Source organism: Rana temporaria, chromosome 11 (assembly GCF_905171775.1).
Source record: "Rana temporaria chromosome 11, aRanTem1.1, whole genome shotgun sequence".
NCBI lineage: Eukaryota > Metazoa > Chordata > Amphibia > Anura > Ranidae > Rana > Rana temporaria.
The window spans coordinates 124,893,915-124,919,588 of record NC_053499.1 but is presented as its reverse complement, the minus strand read 5'-3'; the positions used below and the strand labels follow the sequence as shown (position 1 = coordinate 124,919,588).

The following is a 25,674-nucleotide window of genomic DNA, read 5'->3' as shown; positions in this document are numbered from 1 at the left end:
ACTGCGCATTCTCGTGACGTCATTTTCCCGACGTGCATAGCGCGAAATTACGTTACGCCGGGCTTTGTGGATTGTGACGGGTCAATAAAGTTGCGTCGGGGAAAAAAAAAAAGATACGGCGCGAAAAAAAAAATTCAAATTCGAAAAAAACCCGCGTCGCTAGACAGAAGGGTCTGCTTTTACATGGTGTACTAACTTTACACCTTGTAAAAGCAGCCCTAATTTTGCGTATGCAAACTAAAACTTACGGAGAAAAAACTAAGCTGAAAAGCTTTCGACACAAAATGCCCCCAGCGGCGGATGCGGTACTGCATCCTAAGATCCGGCAGTGTAATTCAATTACACCTGTCGGATCTTCTCCCTAACTATGGAAAACTGATTCTGTGGATCAGTTCCATAGTTAGGACCAGGGATACGACGGAGTAACAGCAGTTACTCCGTCGTATCTCTTTTGAGGATTTGGCCCTATATACCCTTTTAGTCTCAAGACCATATCATACAATACAAATACAAATGGGTTTTATTAGCAAATCTTCTCCTTTTGGGGCAGAATTCCTCTTTGTATAAAAAGAAAGATAGTATTCTCCGCCTCTGCATCGATTACAATAGAATTAATGGCGTCACTCTCAAAAAACGCAACTTGCTGCCCTGTTCTGAGGACATTTTTGATCACCTCTGTGGAACCCAAGTATTCACTAAACCTAATCTATTATATGCTTACAATTTAACTTGCTTAAAGAAGTAGAAAAATGGAAGGACTGCCTTTAATACCAGGGATGGTCAATATGAGTACCTAATAATGCCCCTGCAGTCTACTTAACGAAATTGTCACATACTTGGTCGAAGTCAAGTAGAAGAGAGAGATTAACTTTACTTTCTCTTACTCTCTAGAGGCAGTAACAGAGTGTAGCAGGATAAGGAGTGGTATAGGTGTCTGCAGTGGGTCCAGACACAGTGGTTGGTCAGAAAACAGTTTTGGGCCTGCTGAGATGCTGAAGATGATAAGACCAGTGCTAGCGCAAAAAGCTGAAGTAGGAAAGGCTCTGGATTCAGATGCAGGTCGTAGTCAGGATGAGCAGAGGTCAGCAACAGCCAAGCATCAGAGGTACTGATTCAGTAGGCAGCAGCAGGATCAAAGTCCAGGCCAAGGTCAATACCAGACTGGTAGCAGAGCTACCAATCCTCCATATCAGACTCAATTCTTTGTTACCCTGACCATCTGCAAGTAAGAAACGTTGGTGGCACACAAATACTGCCCCCAATCCTACAAGCCAGTAGGAGGCTTTACAACTACTTTTCTTTTCTTTTCACATTTTCCAAAAATTTGGGTGAGAAAAAGGAAATCTTCAAAAGATTCTTTATGCCTCTTATACCTCGGGGTGTCTTTTTTCTAAAACACAATCATTTTGTGGATGTTTCTACTGTCCTGGCACTCCAGGGCCTTTAAATATGTGATAGGTACATGAAATTAGATGCCTAATTTTGCCACTTGAAAGCTTGATTGGTTTTTAGGCATCTCTATGCGGGTTAGGCTGCAAAAGGTCCCACAAATGTGGTATCCCCGCACACAGGAAACATAGCAGAATGTGGTTTGAGGTGTAAATCTAAGTATGCACACCTATAATTATACACCTATAATTATTTAGATGTCAGTGCACACCCTAATGGCCCGTACACACAATCCGAAAATCGGACAACAGATCGTCCGTTTTTTTTTGTTTTTTTTTTGTGTATAGTAGTCGCATATCGAAAATGGAGAGGTTACTAAAGTTATGAAAATTCTCTACAACAGAATAAAAAATCGGAAGTGATGTAATGTGTTTTTGTATTATATTTTCGCACGACAACTGTACTGATTAAATGAAAATCGTACAATTTGGTATCATACGAGAAATAATTTTGTGCTTATTGGATCGGATAATATCAGATGAACTGTCGTGATCTTTTCTTGAAAGCTCTGTACTAATGAACGATTATTGTACAATCGCTTCAAAATCTGAATTTTTCATCCGATTTTCGGATCGTGTGTACGGGCCATTAGGGATCACTACAATTGCTGATCGCTAAGACTACAATTGTTCTGTGTAAATCTTAGTATGCCCATGCTGTGTGTGAGAAATATTATTAATATATCTTAATTGACAACTGTGTGTAAAAGAATACTGTATGTGTTTTCATGTTCTTTCTTCATTTTCCAAAAACTTGTGTTTTAAAGTATAGAGAAAAAGCAGTACGAATAATAACCCATGCACAATCCTGTATGATTAATATAACTACATACTGTCAATATAAAGATAGCTGACTTCTATAAAATCCGATTGCCTCTCGCCTGCTGTAGCAAATTGGAGCATGCTTTGCTGGGGTTTTTCACCTTCCTCTGAATCAACTGTGGGTATAGGCAGGGCCATATTTAAGGCAGGGCAAAAGGGGAAGCTGCCCTGGGCCCTGTCATTGTTGTGGGGCCCAAAGCAGCTGCCTCATACTTGCCAACTATCCCAGTTTAAATTCCCTTGTCCCTTTAAGTTTTAGTCCTGTGCTGTGTCCCAATATCTCCAGCTCTGTACTATTGTTGTGCACAGGTGACTCACCTGCAGACCCTGTGTTTACATGTAAATATCCATCATTCATATGCAAATAACAGGAGCATTCATATGTAAATAGCGGCGGCCGCTGCTCTGCCGAGCTGGTTCCTCCTATCGAGAAGGTTCCCTCCGGAGTGCGCAGGCGCATTCCGAGGAGACCGAAATCTCCGAGCGGGAACAGCTGTAGACGCGCTCGCTCCCGATGCCTGATTATAGACGCTGCCGATGCTTGGTAATAAACGGCACTCTATACAGCGAGGGGCAGCAAGGGGCGGATGTGATATTGAGCAGTGCTTTTTTGATTGGTTATCCACGCCGCTCTTTACAGCAAGGGGCGGATGTGATATTGAGCAGTCCTTTTTTGGGGGATGGTTTTCTCAATAAAATAGACGTCTCACATCCGCCCCTTGCTGTATAGAGGGCGTGGATAACCAATCAAAAAAGCACTGCTCAATATCACATCCGCCCCTTGCTGTGTAGAGCGGCGTATACTATAGAGCGCAGTGTATAAGCAGGCATCGGGAGCGAGCTCGTCTAAGCTGACAATCAGCTGTTTCCGTGGCCTCATACCGCGCATGCGCCGAGCCCGGCAGTCGAGGAACCAGCACGACAAGACACTGGCGGCATTCATATGTAAATAAAGGCGGCATTAATATGTATATCATGCTCTTCTGCAGTGAAGAGATGATGTGCTGTAACCTCTAGCAATCAATCAGTGAGCAGTATTACTGTACAGTAATCTCTAGCAAGCAATCAACAAGCAGAAATCATGTGCTGTAACCTCTAGTAACTAATTAGTGAGCCGTAACCTCTAGCAACCAGTCAGTAATGCCGCGTACACACGATCAGTCCATCCGATGAGAACGGACCGATGGACCGCTTTCATCGGTTAACCGATGAAGCTGACTGATGGTCCGTCACGCCTACACACCATCAGTTAAATAACCGATGGTGTCAGAACGCGGTGATGTAAAACACAACGACGTGCTGAAAAAAATGAAGTTCAATGCTTACAAGCATGCATCGACTTGATTCTGAGCATGCGTTGATTTTTAACCGATGGTCGTGCCTACTAACGATCGGTTTTGACCTATCGGTTAGGAATCCATCGGTTAATTTTAAAGCAAGTTTGCTTTTTTTTAACCGATGGTTAAATATCCGATGGCGCCCACACACGATCGGTTTTGACCAATGAAAATGGTCCATCAGACCATTCTCATCGGTTTAACCGATCGTGTGTATGCGGCATAAGTGGTAATGATATGCTGTAACCTCTAGCAACCAGTCAGTAAGTGGTAATGATATGCTGTAACCTCTAAAAACCAATCGCAATTGCTGCCTGATCTGATACAGTAAACTGATTTTAAGTCTAGCTGATACTTATTGTATGTCTCATGCCGCGTACACACCATCACTTTATGTGATGAAAAAAAACGACGTTTTTAAAAACGTCACTTTAAATGACCGTGTGTGGGGGAAAACATTGTTTTATGTCTTGTGAAAAACGACAAAAAAAAATTGAAGCATGCTTCAATGTTATGTGTCGTTTTTCAAAACGTTGTTTTTTACTTCACAGAAATTGACCGTGTGTAGCAAAAAACGACGTTTAAAACAACGTTTTTACACCCGCGCATGCCCAGAAGCTAGTTATGAAGCGAGCTTCAATGGAAAGACGTGGTGAACGTAGCATTGTGAAAAAACGATGGTGTGTAGGCAACATCGTTTTTGAAAATTGAAGTTTCAAAAACGTCGTTTTTTACTTCACAGAAAATGTCGTTTTTTTCCATCACATAAAGTGATGGTGTGTACGTGGCATCAGAGCAGGTGGAGAGCGAAATTGCATGGGGGGGGGGGGGGGGGCGAGAATTTTTTTCCAATCAACATTAAAGACGGCCCAGGTTTGTGTATATGGGATTGTATTTTTTTTTTCTTGGTTGAATTTTATGGACTTGTTATGCATTTGTATAAATGTTTTCCAAAATGTCTGAATGTATACAATTGAAATTATTATTTTGTAAGAAGAAAAGATCTGTAATTTAGCTGTATTTTATACATGCATGATTGAAAACGGCGAACTATTTTTTTTATTTTAACTATATTTTTGTTATGCCCTGCATGGGGGGGATGGTGTTTTAATCCCAAATATGTGTTTTATTGCAGTGTGTGGATTCATTCATGTGCAGAAGATGCTTCATTTATCAGAACAATCCCCCTGAGAAAGAGGAAATCTGCTGAAATCAGCAAATGGCGTTCTATCCGCTCTGCAAATTTCTATTTGCTTTGATTCATCTGAATGAGCACTTGTACATCCAGTACAATGCGTTATCCACAATTACAATTTTTTCCTTTTAATTTAAAGTAAAAAAAAAGTAATAGAAATCAGAGTAATAATTTTAATACTTTGTAAGTTAATCATGCATGAATGCATCAAATAATTCTGTATACAATAAAAAAATCTCTTTTGTAACTTCACAAACGTCTGTTTCTTTTGTCAGTCTGTGTCTCAACAGTATTCATCTCCTCTTTGTCAGACAAAGTATTATCTTGTAATCAGCACAATGTGTAAGGTAGTAATTAGCTTGGGCTGGTTTGTCTGTTTGGATAAATGTCGGCGAATTTTGATTGGCTGATGGTGATGTCATCCTGTAAGGAAGGGAGGGTGCTTGCAGTCGTCATTCAGTGTCACCCTCTGCACACACTAGACACACACACACATATACACACACGCCAACAGGCTCCAACACAAAGGACATGCACAAGCACTGACACTGAGGAGTCAGTCATGCACAAATGAGGGCAACTATTAAGGAATCCGTATTAACTGAGGAGGGGAACAGCTGACAAAAGGTACAATTGTTTGAAATTATACGCAATTACTAATTTATAATATTTTACCAATTCTTGCATGTTTTTACATTACAAGGAATAAATAAGTATAATACAGAAAGTATCATTTTAAATATATATATATAGATATATCTATATATAGATATATAGCTATATATATCTATAAATATCTATAGATATCTATAGATAGATATATAGCTATATATATCTATAAATATCTATAGATATATATATATATCTATAAATATCTATAGATATATATTTATCTATAGATAGATATATAGCTATATATATATATATATATATCTATAGATAGATAGATATATCTATATCTATCTATAGATAGATATAGATATATATATATCTATCTATAGATATATATAGCTATATATCTATCTATAGATAAATATATATCTATAGAAAAATAAATAGATATATATATATATCTATAGATAGATATATATACACACACACATTTACTGTGCATGCTAGTCTTTTTTTTATTCTAAGCAAACATTATTTTTAAATACTATTTACTATTTATTATTATATATTATATATATATATATATATATATATATATATATATATATATATATATATATTTATTGAGTATGCATTCAAAATTCCTATATCCTAAGCAGTCTCTATTATCCTGATGTTCAGTGATCATACATTACAGTTGATGTACTGCATCCTAGCGGTACACTTACATGCTGTGATACTTGTGGGATATGCATGCCAATGCAAATGATACAAGTCGTTACAATATTAAATGCAATTTGTTTGTGACCTCACTTTTGGATATTAGGCATTTTTATTGCACTGTAGCGTATTTGGTGAATATGGCCTGTACATTATGTTTTGCAAGGCAGCAGTGTCGTAGAATCCCTGCAGTATATGTGAAGGTGATCTCTGCGTATTAGATGGAGCTCACGTTTGAAAGAGGCAAGCCACTGCATAACCGCAAACAGGCAGCACAGCAAATCCGATGTACAGCAGAGAAAATGAAGACACTATGCATTTTTTTGCTCAAAGACTAAGTAATGCAATGTGTGTAATACAGATCCAGGTTATTGTTACTTACAGTATGTGAATTAGGTTTTAAATGAGCATTAGATATGTTCTATATTGTTTGTCAGTTGTTTAGATAACCCAAAAGACATTGTTAAAATGAGGCATATGATCTATATTACATTTGACTCTTAACAGAAAATGATGTTGTTTAGACTCCCGTATTACATGGTTTAAATTGGTAATTCATATTTTTCATTGCAGCACTATGCCCCCTGTTCCTCTAGAAGATCGTTCTGCTCCCCTGCCTCGTCCCCGCTCCCTTCCTTTGCGGGTTGCACCTCATTCACGCATGGCTCCTGAAGTCAGAGGCCTGCAGCCTGGCCACCGGGCACCATCACATGCTGACCTCACTTTACCTGGACATCTTCCACAGCTCCAACCCCCCCGCTGGCCACGGGAATCCTGTTCTCGTCGGAGGGGTTCTCCTCCATCACCATCCACACGCTCCCCTTCATGCTTCCGTTGGGCACTCCACCCTCTAAAATGTGGCTGCAAAGGCTGCTGGCGCCTGCTTCGTCCTCCAAGAAAATCCGTGGGTTCCTCCTGTAGCTGTGACCCTATCGTAACTTTTGATCCACAATTTATGGGGAGCTCAAGGGTGAGCTATGATGATGATGATTACAGCGTACGTGCTATTTGGCCAGATGAGTTGGCTCGAAAAATTATGTCACGGACAAGGGGTGGAATGCTTGGGGGGTCACCCATGCTACTGGACCCCAGAGGTTTAGAGGGGTTGGAGGTAGATGAACCAGCACGTCCCCGTTCTCCTCCTCCACCATCAACGCCACCACCTTTGTCGCCAATTGAAGGGACAAACAGGAGGATTCAGAGTCTATACCTTCTTCTTGAGCCATTAACCGACAAAGACAGTTCACAGGGAACAGGCAGAGGTGAGTGTCGGGAATTAAAATGAAAATGTTCAGATGTCTTTATAAAAAATAAAATAAAGGAAAGCAAATTATTTTATAGAGAAGTGTACTGTGTGGCAAATAATATATATCCTAACAAAAAACTTTTCCTTCTATCTTGCATTTATGGTTCACTGACCAATTTTACCCATCCTTGCAAGATAACAAAAATAGTTTAATAGACCACAATGAAAGGATGATGTGGTCCATCAAAATTTGTAGGAAAATATAGTTGTTATACCTTTGTTTTATGAGTAATTGGGTAGGATAAAGTAGAAAGCAGTTAAGCATTTGTGTTTTTCATAAAGACTATAAGGTTTACCCAAAAGCATGGAAAACATGACCTTCTAGTGGACATTGAGGACAACATTTGTAAAACACTTGACTGTATCGTACCTAACCAAGACACTTTTGTCATGCCAGCTTGAAATTTTAATTTATTAAATTAAAAACAGTTATTATAGTTACTGCATTAATACAAGATGAAGATGACAAAATAAAGACAAAGGGCCAGATCCACAAAAGGGATACGACGGCGTATCTGCTGATACGCCGTCGTATCCCTGTTTCTAACTATGCGGCTGATTCATAGAATCAGTTACGCATAGCTAGTCCTAAGATCCGACAGGTGTAATGGACTTACACTGTCGGATCTTAGGATGCAGTACCGCGGCCGCCGCTGGGGGCATTTCTCGTCGTAATCCAGCGTCGGGTATGCAAATTAGCACTTACGGAGATCCACAAAGCTTTTTCCCTTCGTTAAGTCGCTGTAAGTGTTAGTTTGCCGTCGCAAAGATAGGGCTACTTTTGCAAAGTGTAAAGTTAGTACACCATGTAAAAGTATACCCGTCTTTCCCGCGTCGCTGTCAAATTTTTATTTTATTTATTTTTTTGCGCCGCATCTCTTTTTTACACGTCGCGATTCACAAAACTCGGCGCAACGTAACTTCACGCAGAGCACGTCGGAAAAATAGCGTTGGGAGCATGCGCAGTACGTCCGGCGCGGGAGCGCGCCTAATTTAAATGGGACTCGCCCCATTTGAATTGGCCCGCCTTGCCCCGGACGGATTTAAGTTACACCGCTGCAAATTTCCAGGTAAGTGCTTTGTGGATCGGGCACTAACTTGTGTAATTTGCGGCGGTGTAACTTAAATCACAAAAGTTACGTTGCGCCCGCTGGTTGTGGATCTGGCCCATAGTGAAGATGCAGGAACAAAAAAGTAGAACCCTAATCAAGACCAACCATCGAAATAAGAACGTATCAGACTAATGGCCAAATATTTGGTTATAACATTTTGTACAAATTGTTGTTTTATAAATGATAGTGACTTTCTCTACTGATAAAGTTGTACTTTTACAAAAAAAAAACACATGAATTAGTGACAAAAATAAATCGGTGAAATTTCTAGGTACCACATATGCACATGTGTAGCTTTGTTCAACATTCTTAAAAGGTTCTCATAGCCAAGAGTGAAGGAGCACTAAAATATAAACAGATCATTCATATAATGAAACGTTGGCTTAAGACAGGGCAGGTGAAAGGCACATGTTTGCTTAAAAAAAACAAAAACCACGCGCCATAATTAAGATATAGTGATGGCATAATGTACTCAGTGAATGTGACTATATTTGTTCTAGATGCAACATACAGTGGCAATGAACTGTACTAATAGCAACAAAACAAACATGTAAACAGGAAGGCAGCCGATATGCACGTGACTGTGATTTATTAGAGTTACATGTTTCCTCTGTGACACACAGACTCAAATATGCAGCTATTTCTAAATTGTCTGTATGACGGCACTTGCAGAGAAAATGAATGTGTCCCTGAGGAGTGAGGTCAGACAGATTCCTCTTATAATAGCATTTTCCTGTTGTAAATGTGCCTGCGTGAGAAGCACCCTTGTACATGGACTATAAACGTTATAGATAAACACATAACCATGCATCTAAAAGAATATGCAGCACAAGTCTGAAAATTGTGCATTAGTCTAAGTTGCTTTGGATTTGGGACCATGCATTTTGAATTTGTTTCAGTGCAAACATGAATGTTTAATGTAATCACCCATGCCCTATACCTAAACTTACCACTATGTCTCTACCAAATAATAAAACCAAACCAAAACTAACAAAATTAGCACTTAATTCATCATAATCCTCTAAATTAATATGTAAAAATAAACAAACACTTAATTTAGGCTCCATGCACACTGGCATAAAAAATGTTGCTTCTACAGGAGTTTTGTGTTCTGCCTGTAGAAGCAACTCAATGTTATCCTATGTGTCCATACACATTAGGACGTTTAGCCCAGGTACACACTGGGCTGCGGGAGTGAAGCCGTGCGAGTTCAGCTGAACTCGCACGATTTCACTCCCGCTTGTCAGTCCCGATTTCGGCCGCGATTACTGAGACATCTGTGCCGTTTGTGCACAGATGTCAATGTAAATCGCGTGCTGAAATCACAAAAAGTAGTACAGAAACAACTTTTTGAAATCGGTGCAGCGCCGCAGCCTCACAACGATTAGGACGGTGCCGTTGCCGGCAATTCCTGGCAAATGCCGCCGATTTGACATGTCAAATCTGCTGCATTTGCCGGCAATGGCATCTTCCTAATCGGTGCGACGCTGCATCTGCGGTGCTGCACCGACTTCAAAAAGTAGTTTCTGTACTACTTTTTGCAATTTCAGCATGTCAAATCGCACCAGTGTGAACCAGGACTGACAGGCATATTTTGAGAACAACATTTAGAGGCATGGAAAAAAAACCTTCTCATTCACGTTTCTGATTGGAGCTTACTGGCAGAAAAAAATTAAAACTCTCCTAAACTCGACTAAATGATGTACAAAAAATGCTCTATATGGACGTTTTTTACGCCAAAGAGAACAGACTTTTTTTTAAACCCAGTGTGCATGGAGCCAGATGCTGCGTACACACGATCGGTTAAACCGATGAGAATGGTCTGATGGACCGTTTTCATCGGTCAAAACCGATCGTGTGTGGGCGCCATCCGTTATTTAACCATCTGTTAAAAAAAAGCCAACTTGTTTTAAATTTAACCAATGGATTCCTAACCGATAGAACAAAACCGATCGTTAGTAGGCACGACCATCGGTTAAAAATCCACACATGCTCAGAATGAAGTCAACGCATGCTTGGAAGCATTGAACTTCGTTTTTTTCAGCACGTTGTTGTGTTTTACGTCACTGTGTTCTGACACAATTGTTTTTTTAACCGATGTTGTGTAGGCGCGACGGACCATCAGTCAACCGATGAAAACGGTCCATCAGTCTGTTCTCATCGGATGGACTGATCGTGTGTACGCGGCATTACACTTAACCCTACCCCCTATCCCTCCTTCTCAACCTTAACATCCTAATCTCTCACCCTATAGCCTGGTACACGCTGCTAGTTTTTTTTTTTGTTCAACCCAGCTAAAAAAACTAACAGCTCAGGTCAGAGTCTAACTATCCGACATTAGTACGGCGATGTTCTATTGTGTTCTGACAGGGGGGAGAGAGTAGTGATCGATGGCAGACCTTTTTTAATCATGCTTCGACAAAAGCCGGCCGAATGTCTGGCTTCTGTTGGACCGGCTGCAGTACACATGGGCCGTATGTGGGCCGGTTTAGTTTTCTTTTTGTTTTTACGCACTTTACCTTTAAGTCAGAGTAGCCACACAATCTTTACATCACAGGCAGCTACCATTTTTGCAAGGCAGCTACAATTTTTACAAATTGCAGCTTCCATACTCCTCTTGGCGAAGGTTTCTTTATTCCTAAAAATGTAATTGTCACTGGAACTATTACATGATACAGTAACTATAACCTGAATAAGGTTCACTTTGCCCCGTGCCGTTTTTTTTTACCACATTCTACACCAAAATGTTTTGTTGCCTAAATTGCAGCACAGGAAACTCCTGCTTTGGTTGGTACCATGCATCCTAAAAAGAACAATTTTGTAATCTTCAATTGTCCTGAAATGTAGGTGAAATTATTTTCCCTAAACACAAGACTAGTTATGCCATGAAGTCAGTTAAATCAACTATTATGATTTATTATTTCCATTGGGATTTCTCATTTTTCTACATTTAAAAAAGGTTTTATACAAAAAAACCTAATGAAACCCACAAATATATGCTTGAGAAACTTATTTGTGCATTTTACGAATTTTCAAGGTCATTTGAAATAAATATTTTTATGCTATTAGCTGTTTCAGGCTAGCTAAGGAAAATTGTTTATTTAGATCAGGGGTCTCGAAACTGTGGCCCGAGGGCCGGATGCGGCTCTTCGCTAGCCTTTATCCGGCCCTTGGGGCACTATTCTTCCATGTGATATGAGGTACTATTTCTCCCACTGACACCAACAATAGGGAATTGTTTTTTCCATTGACACCAACAATAGGGCACTTTTTCTTTCACTAATACCAGTGATGGAGCACTACTCCTCCTCCTATTGATCACTAAAATTGAGACTATGTTCACCCTTACTGATGTCGGGCCGAGGACATTTTCTACCCCCAATGGCCATAATCTGGCCCCCTTAAAGTCTGAAGGACAGAAAACTGTCCCTTTGATGGAAAAGTTTGGAGACCCCTGATTTAGATTGCTAGAAATTAAAACTAAGGAAACTAAGCATGCATAAGATGCAATTATATCCTCACATTGTTTTATAATTGTCTCAGTTACATTAGTATCTTTGAATGCAAATGATAAATTGCATTGCGACTGTTGCACTCAATGTACAATATATGATTTTCTTTTTTTAAAGCTCTGAATGATGCCCCGGCTGATGATTGTGTTCTGCCAGTGGAGGTGTCGCCTCCTGTGCCACTATCTCCTGACCTTGAGAAAGCTGAGCTTAGCCTTATCTTGCCTTTTTTGTTCCTGGGGAATGAGAAGGATGCCCAAGACCTAGCCTGCATGATTACCCTAAATATAGGCCATGTGTTGAACGTCACAACTCATCTGCCTTTGTACCATGCTGACTCTGGGGCCTTGAGGTACAAGAGACTACCAGCCACTGATAACAGCAAGCAGGATCTGCGTCAATACTTTGAGGAAGCCTTTGAATTTATTGGTAAGTGAGGTGCCCTAAGAAAAAAAAACATGTTGTCAGAAAATTCCTTATCTGACATTGAGGGTTGGAAATTTGACATTGTGGGGTTCATTTACTAAAACTGTAGAGTGCAAAATCTGGTGCAGCTGTACATGGTAGCCATGGCAGCTTCTAACTTCAGCTTGCTCAAATAAGCTTTGACAACAAAACAGAGCTGCACCAGATTTTGCACTTTACAGTTTTAGTAAGTCAACCCCTGTGTTTTCTTTCTCTTTATATACTATATATTAGTGGCGGTCCATCTATTAGAGGCACAGGGATGCCGCCCCCATAATTAATGCGCCCGGCCCCTAATTTACATGCAGGGAGCCGGACACATGGATTCTAATGTTTTTTTTTTTTTTTAGAAGCACGTGATTGGAGCCTGAGGCTCTAATTGGCTCCAGAAAAGGGTGGACTTAGGACTCAGAGCACTGTGCCCTGAGCCCACCCAGTTTTGTGACAATAGTGAATTAACATTCGCTATTGTCTTCCTGATTCTCCTCCCGGCCAATCAGCAAGCGGGTCCTGAGACCCGTCACCCGATTGGCTGAAAGAAGCAATTCTATTGGCCACAGAGGAGAAGGAGGCGATGCTGCCACCCAGGGGAAGCGCTGCCCACAGCCTAAATGGGCTAAATACCATCCCGACAGGGGTGGGGGGTGCTGTGACCCGATCGACCAGGGGGTGGCTTTGGGTGGATTTTTTGCCACCCCCCCAAAAAAATATACCACCTGCCACCACTGCTTTATGTACAGTTGCCAAAAGTTATATGGGGGCTGCAATAGCTGACCACCTTATGAAAATGCTTGTTGACAGGCTGATATGCTTTCGTGCTTGCTGAGTGACTTATCTAAAACAACATTAAAACATATTAGAAAAGTCAGAAGTCTTAATTGCATACTTGTTCTGGCTTAACGGTGTATGTTATTGAAGGTAACCAGCATTTCCAGAATAAGAAGTATCAGAAAAGGTTTCCTTTAAAACACAGCCTTTGCCCAGACACCTCTTTGAATATTCGTCTTTGTTTTGTCCACCTCTAGCAACTGCTCCCCCCTAGTGATATCATTTCCTGAAACTCATCCATAGACCAGGTGCTTCTTTATAGTCTTGACGGTTCAGTATTGTAATGTAAATAAAGGCACTGGGGTTGATTTACTAAAGGCAAGTAGACTGTTAACTTTGCAAGGGATTTTCCCGCAGAGCTTAGTAAATAAGGTGAAGCTCTACTGTCCAATCCAATTATGTGCAAGCAAAAATGCAGTTGTTCCTGTTTTCCTTGCATGTGATTAGGAATTATTTGCCAAGTGAAATTTCTTCACATTCTCTAAGCTCTGGGGATGCATCTTTGGAGCGGTGAGAGAAGCAGTGTGTTTACCGCTCCTCCACCGCTCCTTCCCATTGAAATAAATGGGAAACCGTGGCTATACCGCCGGCAATGTGCCTCTGCAGAGGCACATTGCGGGCGGTATTAACCCTTTTTTGGCCACTAGCGGGGGATAAAACCGCACCGCTAGCGGCCGAATACCGCCGCAATTTCCGATGGTATTGCTATACCGCCACCACACCTCCCTCCCCAGTGTGAAAGGGGCCATAGAAAAAAGTTCGGGAACCCGAACCCGAACCCCATTGAAGTCAATTGAAAACGGACTTTTAGCGTGGAGGTCCCCCCAAATTCAATAACCAGACCCTTTAGGCCCCATGCACACGAGACGCTGCTAAACTCGAGTTCAGAGGCATTTGGGCATTTTTTTCAACTGCCCCTGAACACATTTAATGTTATCCTATGTGTCCATGCACACGATCACGTTTTTTGGCGTTTCAAAGCAGTTGGGTTTAGGGCCGTTTTTCCAAACCCAAAATTTTGGGTTCAGAAGCTTTCAGCTTTTGCGTTTTAGACGCAAATCGCGGCTAAACGCGGCAAAACGCGGCACAAATAGTTTGATTCTGAGCTTGGGGAGGGTCTACAGTGTTTTGGGGATAAACGCTGACAGCCGCAAATCGCGATAAAACGCTGCAAATCGTGGCAAAACGCCACGCAATTCGTGGCAAAAACGGGCGTTTTAAATGCCGGTTTTTGCCTTTGAAAAGCTGAGATTAGAGGCGTTTGTAATAGCGTCTCGTGTGCATGGGGCCTTAGGTCTGGTATGGATATTAAGGGGCACCCCGCCGTCAATTTAAAAAAAAATTACGTTGGTTCCCCCCTAAATATCCATAACCAGACCCCTTATCCGAGCACGTTGACCTGGCCGGCCGCAGAAAAGAGGGGGGGGACAGAGTGCGCCCCCCCCTCTCCTGAACCGCACCAGGCCACATGCCCTCAACATTGGGAGGGTGCTTTGGGGTGCCCCCAAAGCACCTTGTCCCTATGTTGATGGGGACAAGGGCTCATCCCCACAACCCTTGCCCGGTGGTTGTGGGGGTATGCGGGCAGGGGGCTTATCAGAATCTGGAAGACCCTTTAACAAAGGGGACCCCCAGATCCTGACACCCCCCCCTGTGTGAAATTGTAATGGGGTACACTGTACCCCTACCATTTCACGAAGGAAGTGTAAATAGTAGTTTTCAGGAAGAAAAACACACACACCGTAGAACAAATTACTTTATTAATTAAACCAAATAAAAATCCAGCGGTGAAAATAGACGATCGCTCCAACGTTGTCTTGTATGCAGCGACGGGTGAAAACTCCAGAGATGGGTGTAAAATCCAGTGACGGGTGATTGGTCCAGCGATGAGAAGTTCCATCCATTCAGAGCACAGCTCAGCGAATGACACGCCGATGCTGTGACGTTTCTTTTATAGGGGAGGTGGGCCACGCGTCACGTGACCCCGTGCCTCTCTGACGCACACTCTGCTACGTCACTGGGCAGAGTGTGCGTCAGAAGGGGATGGGGTCACGTGACGCGTGGCCCGCCTCCCCCATCAAAGAAACGTCACAGCATCGACGTGTCATTCGCTGAGCTGTGCTCTGAATGGATGGAACTTCTCATCGCTGGACCAATCACCCATCACTGGAGTTTTCACCCGTCGCTGGATACAAGACAGCGTTGGAGCGATCGTCTATTTTCACCGCTGGATTTTTATTTGGTTTAATTAATAAAGTAATTTGTTCTACGGTGTGTGTGTTTTTTTTCCTGAAAACTACTATTTACACTTCCTTCGTGAAATGGTAGGGGTACAGTGTACCCCATTACCATTTCACACAGGGGGAGGGGTCAGGATCTGGGGGTCCCCTTTGTTAAAGGGGTCTTCCAGATTCTGATAAGCCCCCTGCCCGCATACCCCCACAACCACCGGGCAAGGGTTGTGGGGATGAGACCCTTGTCCCCATCAACATGGGGACAAGGTGCTTTGGGGGGCACCCCAAAGCACCCTCCCAATGTTGAGGGCATGTGGCCTGGTGCGGTTCAGGAGAGGGGGGGGCCGCACTCTGTCCCCCCCTCTTTTCTGCGGCCGGCCAGGTCATCATGCTCGAATAAGGGGTCTGGTGTGGATATTAGGGGGAACTCCACGCCATTTTTTTTTTAAATTTGGGGTGGAGTTCCCCTTAAAATCCACACCAGACCTGAGGGGTCTGGTTATGGATATTTAGGGGGAACCCCACGTCATTTTTTTTAAATTGACGGCGGGGTTCCCCTTAATATCCATACCAGACCTAAAGGGTCTGGTTATTGAATTTGGGGGGACCTCCGCGCATTTTTTTCCCCGAACCCGAACTTTTTCCAATTATTCGGGTTCGGGTCCGGGTTCGGGAAAAACCCAAAGTCCGTACCGAACTTTACAGTTCGGGTTCGCTCAACTCTACTTAAGGCCTCACAAAGCCTAGAGCCAACTCTGAAGCTGATTGTTAGATCAATTTCTCTGGAGCACTAACGGCTATAGATGGATCAAAATTCGAACAGTCTCTGTTGAACCAGACAAATTTCTATCTCTTTGGCTAGCTTTACACTAAGCTTTTCATGCTTTTATTTTTTATTTTTTTCCCTATAGCTTACCTCTAGGCAAACAGCTAAATACACCATTGAAATCAATATATTGAAGCTGTTTCACCTGTGATAGAATTCGTATTTCCTGTTATGTATGTCTGTCCAGTCCTAAGATGTGTACACATTACAGCCAATCTGGTGACCTGAATTTTCTTTGCTGCAGGTTATTGAACAAAGCTAGGTAACTGTCTTTTTTTAGCCTATTACTGCATAGTATACGAGCAGCGACAGACTAATGAGGTCATCTCTCTGCTCTTTCTTCCTGTTAGTATTTTCAGCACATGAGAATGCATTCTATAGATGTTTCTCAATCATCTATTTTTATTTCTTGTAGAAGAGGCTCAGCAGGAAGGAAAAGGAGTGCTGATCCACTGCCAGGCTGGGGTCTCTCGATCTGCGACCGTGGTCATCGCCTACTTAATGAAGCACACTCTGATGACTGTGGGAGATGCATACAAGTTTGTCAAGGGGAAGCGCCCAATTATATCTCCTAACCTAAATTTTATGGGGCAGCTTTTGGAGTTTGAATCTGATCTCAATGCTGGAATTACCCCAAGAATTTTGGTCCCCAGACTACGTGGTGTTGAGAGCGACGTGTGATGAACAGAAAAGAAGAAAGGAGAGACTTTGCTGCGGAATGGGGGGGGGGGGGGGGAGAATGGCGAGCAACATAAACGAGTCATGATTAAACAAGAAGCAAAATCTACAAAAAAGCAACATATCATTGACAGCCTGCAGCCCACTTAGAAAAGCCGAGTCAGATCCCAGTGGACGCACAGCCTCTGCGTCTGCAGAAAATCCAACTTCACACTCCAGCAGTCTTTCAGCCCATTCACAGTAAAAATACTACAGCAGCAATCTGCAATCCCAGAGGAGCCTCAAAATCTCACATCTCAGTTCCCACAGACACTGTATTATGGGACGAAAATGTGCGCCGACGTCATGATCACATAATGTGATTCGGATGCAAACTTATATGTCACAGTTCTCTAATTGCTTTTGCAAAAAAAAGGACAAATCCTGCAGTTAGGTTCCAGAAATATCAATAATTTATAATACTTTTATATTATTTTTGATCAGTAAGGAACTCGGGTGACCTGTAGAAACAGCTGAACAACATCCAACAACGAGTTAGCCTCAAATGCCCCTGAGGACTGCGATATTACACATATCGTGCAAGAGTGGCATTTTGTGCGATTTCTGTCGTGGAGATTATTTAGATGCCCTCAAATTACTTTAGGTTAACTAAGGCTTGTCTCTGTTTACTCACTGACCATAGCCATGCTTAACCTAGTTTGGATGTCTGCATTTCCACATCAGATTACTACCGCCTACTCCAAACCTAGCCAGATCATTTAGTCATTGCCAGGCCACATCTGCCCGTGTAAGCAGGTAATGGCTAATGTTTTTGTTTTCTCTTATGGTAACATGGCCTTGCTATGTGCAACACTCATAATTAAATGCTGATTTGCATACACACTGTTGGATGGAAGTATAGCACTAGGTTCATGACCAGCAAAGACAATGGGGGTTATTTACTAAAGTTGTATAGTGTAAAATCTGGTGCAACTCTGCATAGAAACCAATCAGCTTCCAGGTTTTATTGTCAAAGCCTAATTGAATAAGCTAAAGTTAGATGATAATTTGCTACCATTCACCGCTTCACCAGGTTCTGAGTGCACCGGTTTTAGTAAATATCCCCCAAAGTGTTACACTGAGAACATATACACTATATTACCAAAAGTATTGAGACGCCTGCCTTTTCACACACATGAACTTTAATGGCATCCCAGTCTTAGTCCGTAGGGTTCAATATTGAGTTGGCCCACCCTTTCCACCCAAAGGTGTTTTATCGGGTTGAGATCAGGACTCTGTGCAGGTCAGTCAAGTTCACCCACCCCAAACTCGCTTATCCATGTCTTTATGAACCGTGCTTTGTGCACTGGTCCAAATCATTTGGTGGAGGGGGGATTATGGTGTGCGGTTGTTTTTTAGGGTTGGGCTTGGCCCTTTGGTTCCAGTGAAGGGAAATCTGCTAGCACTTGGCATACTTAGCGTTAGCATACCAAGACAATTTGGACAATTTCATGCATCTAACTTTGTGGGAACAGTTTGGGGATGGCCCCTTCCTGTTCCAACATGACTGACCAGTGCACAAAGCAAGTTCCATAAAGACATGGATGAGTGAGTTTTGGGTGGAGGAAGAGTCCTGATCTCAACCGGGTAGAACACCTTTGGGATGAATTAGAGCGAAGACTGCGAGCCAAGCCTTCTCGTCCAACATCAGTGCCTGACCTCACAAAAGCGCTTTTATAAGAATGGTCAAAACATTCCCATAGACACACTCCTAAACCTTGTGGACAGCCTTCACAGAAGAGTTGAAGCTATTATAGCTGCACAGGGTGGGCCAACTCAATATTGAACCCTATGGATGAAGACTGGGATGCCAGTAAAGTTCATGTGCGTGTAAAGGCAGGTGTCCCAATACTTTTGACAATATAGTGTATGTATCTTTTTATACATGTTTAGAAATGACAGCCTAAAAGCTTGTGAATTTATCTCTTGTCAGCCAGCAAGTTCTCATTATTCCAGAATGCACTTACTACCCATGTGAGCAGTAAATGCTATATAGGCTGGTTGTATTGAAGTTGATCCATTAATCGACAGCAGTACATCCAACCTGTTGGATTTTTTTCATGCAATCACTGCTGGCGGCTATAGCTCTGATCATTGTGCTCTGCCGGCAGGGAAGGCTCCATCGGCAGAACACAAGAGTGCTGCGGTAGAGATTGCCTCATGAACACTAACTGTATTGATGGGGAATCAAGCTATTTTTTTTTTATCCACCTGTGGTGGAAGGAAAGAAAATTGCGTATTTAATTGGCTGCTTTAGGGCTGATTTGTTCTGAAAGTTTATCCCAGGCAGAAGGAAAGCATCATGCATTGTAGTTGTATATTCCTTAAAGTGGAGTTCCACCCATAAATATAACATTACATCAGTAGTTTTAAAAAAATGTCATTAGTCCTTTAAGAAAAAAAAATGTTTTTTTAGATGCCTTCAAAGTGTTGTTGCTAGGCAGAATAGTTAATCTTCCCTCTTCCTGCACCTAGGTGCTTAAGCTTCCTAACCTACACCGCACAGACTCCTGGGAATGTAGTGGGTGTAACTTTCCAGGAGTCTGTGCACTCCCCAGTCTCGAAGAATCATGTGACTTGGACAGTACAGGTGCTGAAACCTGATCTGAAACCTATTACACTGCTTGTGCAGCACTGAGCATGTGCGAGATCTGCAAGGCTGAAATCCAGGAAGTCATACAGTCTGGCTTCATGATGCCCACACTTAAGATGGCCCCAGTCAATTTCTATTTTATAAAGTGTCTAAATGCTGTAACAACCTAACAAAACGGACCTTAGTTTACAGACTAACTTTACTAGAATACATTAAGCTTGTGTATTACAGGGGTATTTATATTTAAAAAGTGAAATTGTGGCCGGAACTCCGCTTTAAGGCTATATTCACACTAGAATGCTTGGTGTTCAAAACGCACTGCCTTGCAATCTGCAGCGGGTGTCAGTGCAATGTTAACGACGCCCCAAATGCAGGTCACAAATGCAGTGCGTTGCCTGCAGCAGATCACATGGTGCAAATAGCTGGTTGCAGTGCGTTTCCAAAAGTAATCCATGTACTACTTTTGGTGTGATGCAGTGCAATTGTAGCCCATTATGGGCCCAAATTGCCCCAGACTGAATCTCATGTGAACTGCACAGGAATGTGCTACACATTCCTGTGCCATTCATAGTGTGAGCTGGGGCTGAAGCCATATTAAACCAAAAATGTTATATATTGCAGCTTAGGAATCATTAGATGTGGTGGCTGCATTAGTTTTCTTTTTTTTTTTTTATTTCTTCCCTCTATTTACACCTGGTGATCTGGCCAGTAACACACTGCCTGAGTTAGAATGCTTACACTCTGGATGAAGGAGCAATAAGGCATGGTTCACACTGGAACCGTCTCCGGATTGCACAGGAATGCTGTGTGTCCCCATTCTCCGGTTCAGGGACGAATCAGGGTCGAATCTTCGCCTGAATTCGGCCCTGAAACTAAGATAAAGACCCACAGCGTTTCTGTGCAGTGCGCTCCGCAGCCGCTCTGGACATATGTGAACCGGCTCCATAGAGAGCCAGTCACATTCTCCTGCTATGCAAATTGGATGCAGTGAAAACCACATCCAATTCGCATAGGTGTGAACCCAGCCTTCAGACACCTTTGGACAGCAACATTGGCCCAGATTCAGGTAGCAATTGCGCCTGCGTAACCATAGTTACGCAGCGCAATTGCTGACTTGCGCCGGCGTAACGAGTTCTCCTGATTCAGAGAACTCGTTACGCCGACTGCAGCCTAAAATCTGCGTGGCATAAGGCTCTTATGCCACGCAGATTTTAGGCTGCATTCTAGCGATGACCGCTAGGGGGCGCTCCCATTGTGATCTGTGTATAGTATGCAAATTGCGAGCCCTGCGTACGCAAATTACGTAGTTTGCGTACGTCGGGTTTCGCGTAACGTTACACATCCTAATAGCAGGCGCAGCCAATGCTATAGGATACCCGGCGTTCCCGCGTCGCGACGTTCAAATTTTACGTCGTTTGTGTAAGTGAATCGTGAATGGCGCTGGACGCCATTCACGTTCACTTTGAAGCAAATGACGTCCTTGCGACGTCATTTGCCGCAATGCACGTCGGGAAAGTTTCCCGACGGAGCATGCGCTGTACGCTCGGCGCGGGAGCGCGCCTAAGTTAAATGATTCCCGCCCCCGGCGGGATCATTTACATTGCGCGCGCTTACGCCGGGCAATTTTGCCGGCGCGCCCTCGCAATTTACGGAGCTACTGCTCCGTGAATCGAGGGCAGCGCAAATTATTTGCGGGGGCGTAGGGCAAAATCGTTGCCCTGTGCCTCCGCAAATAATGCGCAAGTCGTACCTGAATCAGGGCCATTGTTAATCTGGGGGAGGGGAGTGTTAGCAGATTTAGATACACTAAAAAATATATAAAAGCTGACCATTGTAAGCACAGCTGTCAGTGTAAAATGGTTTGTCTCATAGAGGGATGACTGATACATTTGCAGAACAGCTTGCTAGCTTACTAGCTGGACCCCCAGGTGAAAATAAAAGAAATAGAGACCTAAATAGGAAACAAATGCAGCCATCACCTCTGAAAACTGGTAAGCTGCAATATAAAACATGTTTGCTTTTGGGTTTAATACCATTTAAGGTACATTATTAAATGGATACATATAACTAGTATACCCCAAACTGCCTTGATATCAGCCTCTGTCTTCCCCTGTACAGGAGACTGGGAGAGGGAGGGGTAGCACTTAGAGCCAATCAGGCTCCGCTGCATGCATGTGTGCTGAACGGGAACATGATGGAAATGAGAGAGCAGAGTTGATGACTTACCTTCATCCTCATTTTTCAATAAGTATGTTGTAGACAGGGATGTGACACCAGTTTATCCCTTATTGGTAACTGAGAAATTGGTGTCGGCCTCCCGACTTTGCGATGTGTTAGTGGCAGAGGAGGCGCTTTAATTAGGCAAATTAGGAGGTCGCCTAAGGCCTCGCACTCACAGGGGCCTTGCTGACCTAACTTACCCAATGCATTACCCCAGTTTTGAGGGACAGGGAACCTTAACGCTCAGGCAGCGTTAAGAGCCCTGACTCAGGGGCCACCAACGTCCCTAACAACCAGTAAATATCGGTGACACCACCTCTTGTGACGTCAATGGCCCAGCATGCCCTCAGTCAATGACGTCACAAGGGGGTGGGTTCACCAGGTGACATCACCGGGTGGCCCCGCCCCTTAGTTATTAAAGAGCAGGATTTGGGGGCCGCTTTGTTAAAGGGGGCTTCCAGATTCCGATAAGCCTCTTGTCCTTGAATTATCTTTCCCATCATGGGTGTGAGTGGGGCCCCATGTCAAGTTTTGCCTAAGGCCTCACAAAGCCTAGAGCCACCTCTGGTTAGTGGTGTATGAATCACAAGCATGGCTAGATACAATTTACAATTTGCTAGTTTACATATTTGCATTTGAACTGTGTATTTAGCGGTTTGTTTGGCGTCCAGCTTTAAATGGGATTGGTGGAGACTTTGCATACCAATTGAGTAAATATAGATATATAGAGATATATATATATAGCTATATATATATATATATATATATATATATATATATATATATATATATATATATATATTTATATATATATATATATTTATAGCTATATATATATATATATATATATATATATATATATAGATAGATAGATAGATAGATAGATATATATATATATATATATATATATATATATATATATATATATATATATATATATATATATAGCTATATATATATTATATATATATATATATATATATTATATATTTATATATTTATATATATTTATATTATATATATATATATATATATATATATATATATATATATATATATATTTTAGGGCTGTGCGTTAAACGCGATATTAACGGCGTTAACGCAAACCCATGTTAACGCCGTCAATATTTTTATCGCGCGATTAACGCAGGAGCCCCTCGGGGTGGACATGCAGAGTGTGCAGCGGCGCGGCGCGGCTTACCTTCTCGCTGGATTCACAGGCAAGTTACTCACCTTGTCCCTGGATCCAGCGATGCCACCCCGCTGTGTGATCGAGCGGGTCCTCCTTGCTTGGCGGGTCCTCCTTGCTTGGCGGGTCCTCCTTGCTTGGCGGGTCCTCCTTGCTTGGCGGGTCCTCCTCGCTCGATTCACAGTGCCTGTGTGCCGCCGAGCTCCGTTCCCTGTGACGTTACGACGCACGGGAGCGGAGAACGGCGCCAAATTTAAAAAAGTAAACACACACAATACACACAGTATACTGTAATCTTATAGATTACAGTACTGTATGTAAAAAATACACACCCCCCTTGTCCCTAGTGGTCTGCCCAGTGCCCTACATGTTCTTTTATAAAATAAAAACTATTCTTTCTGCCTGAAAAACTGTAGATTGTCCAAAAGTGTCCCTTTATGTCAAAAATGGTTTTAGATCAGCTAGAAAACAGCGATAATAAATTATAATCACTTGCAGAATTGTGCGATATTTGTGGGGAAATTCGTCATAAATTAGATAGATTAATCGTGAGTTAACTATGACATTAATGCGATTAATCGCGATTAAAAATTTTAATCGTTTGACAGCACTAATATATTTATATATCTATACAGACATGGAGAGAGATAGATGTACGCTATTAATATGCAAAGGCTGTATACTAAACACGATTTTTTATGCCTTTTGCATTTTATACATTGAACTGTTACATCATATAAACCTTCATTACCAAGTACAGCAGAGGTTCACATGGAACAAGAAGAGATTACACAATTACACAACACTAATCTGCAGGATGACGGAGGTAATCTCTTTTTTAACCACGCTGCATGGAACGACAAATGGAAAGAAGAACAATAAAGTATACCAGGGTTTTTTACTTGTAAAAAATAAGAAGAAAAAAAAAAAATGAACATCGAACAATATTTTTTTAAAACATTTTGCAACATAATAATCATGTGCAATAAGGACGTGACAGACTTGTGTTTTTTTTTTTTTTTTAATATTTCATTGTAGGAAAAATTAGGTATTTGCCAGAAACGTAGCAACCTTTGCCCATTCCTGTCCAGAACCAGGGGTGTTTTCAATGCCAACTTCTGCCCAACCTCCGTTTTGTGTGTCTTAAATCTTCCGTGCTGGAGACTGAATTACCTCGGGCGTTAAATCCCCTAATTACACTGTGAAACTGGGCATCCTCCAAAGATGGAGGAGGTAGCAACAAAAATGCCCTTCATCCCTATGTTTTCCTCATTGCTCCCTAAATTTTATCTGGGGAACCAATGGTCTTTATTTATTATTCTGAGCTATTTATTAAAATAAAGTCTTTTTTACAAAAAAGTGCTTTGTTATGTGTTTGTGTAATAATGGTTGTAGTGTTATGTATAAAGGTTATGCTTATTTCCACAATCATAATACTCCCCACACATGAACAGCTCACGTTTCCTTTTACAGCAAGCTTATGTTTCCTAATAATTTACATAGTTTTAGATTTACTGAGAAAGCTAGATAAGTGTGATGCCCTTAATTAAAGTGGATGTAAACCCAAACTTTTTTTTTTTTTTTTATGTCACAATGTAGAGAATAAGGGCCAGATTCTCAGTGGAGATACGACAACGTATCTCTGAGTTGCGGGGTCGTATCTATGCGCCTGATTCATAGAATCAGTTACGCATAGATTTCCCTTAGATCCGACAGGCGTAAGTCTCTTACGCCGTCGGATCGTAACTGCATATTTACGCTGGCCGCTAGGGGCGTGTACGCTGATTTACGCGTCAAAATATGTAAATCAGCTAAATACGCGAATTCACGAACGTACGCCCGGCCGACGCAGTACAGTTACGCCGTTTACGTTAGGCTTTTCCCGGCGTATAGTTACCCCTGCTATATGGTGGCGTAAGTGCGGCGTACCAATGTTAAGTATGGCCGTCGTTCCTGCGTTGAAATTTGAAAAAGTTACGTCGTTTGCGTAAGTCGTCCGTGAATGGGGCTGGACATCATTTACGTTCACGTCGAAACCAATGACGTCCTTGCGGCGTATTAGGAGCAATGCACACTGGGAAATTCCACGGACGGCGCATGCACCGTTCGGGAAAAACGTCAATCACGTCGGGTCACAGAACATTAACATAAAACACGCCCCCTGTCCCACATTTGAATTAGGTGGGGCTTACGCCGGCCGATTTACACTACGCCGCCGCAACTTTCGGAGCAAGTGCTTTGAGAATACAGCACTTGCCCGTCTAAGTTGCGGAGGCGTAACGTGAATCGGATACGTTACGCCGCCGCAAAGATACGCGGATCTACGTGAATCTACCCCTTAGATTTCCTATCATCTGTGCCCAGTCTTGCCACACTGAGTTAATCCAGCTCTGAGCAATACTCTTTTTATTGTTCAGGGAAATAAAACAGACTTCCAGATAAAAACCAAAGTCCTTGCTTGAGTGACAGGTTATTTACATATCTCGTGCACTAGCTTGCAGACATGCACAGCTTCTGTAAAAAGTGCTCAATTCACACCCC

General features: G+C 42.3%; 1 protein-coding gene across 1 annotated transcript; it reads left to right on the top strand.

Annotated features, from left to right (window-relative positions):
- Nucleotides 1–5,226: 5,226 nt before the first annotated feature.
- Nucleotides 5,227–17,972, top strand: LOC120917625. The gene is made up of 4 exons (XM_040329066.1): nucleotides 5,227–5,429; nucleotides 6,708–7,396; nucleotides 12,182–12,490; nucleotides 16,830–17,972. Exons 2-4 carry the CDS (start codon nucleotides 6,712–6,714, stop codon nucleotides 17,093–17,095), a joined length of 1,260 nt encoding a protein of 419 aa, XP_040185000.1. The 5' UTR covers nucleotides 5,227–5,429; nucleotides 6,708–6,711; the 3' UTR covers nucleotides 17,096–17,972.
- Nucleotides 17,973–25,674: the final 7,702 nt, after the last annotated feature.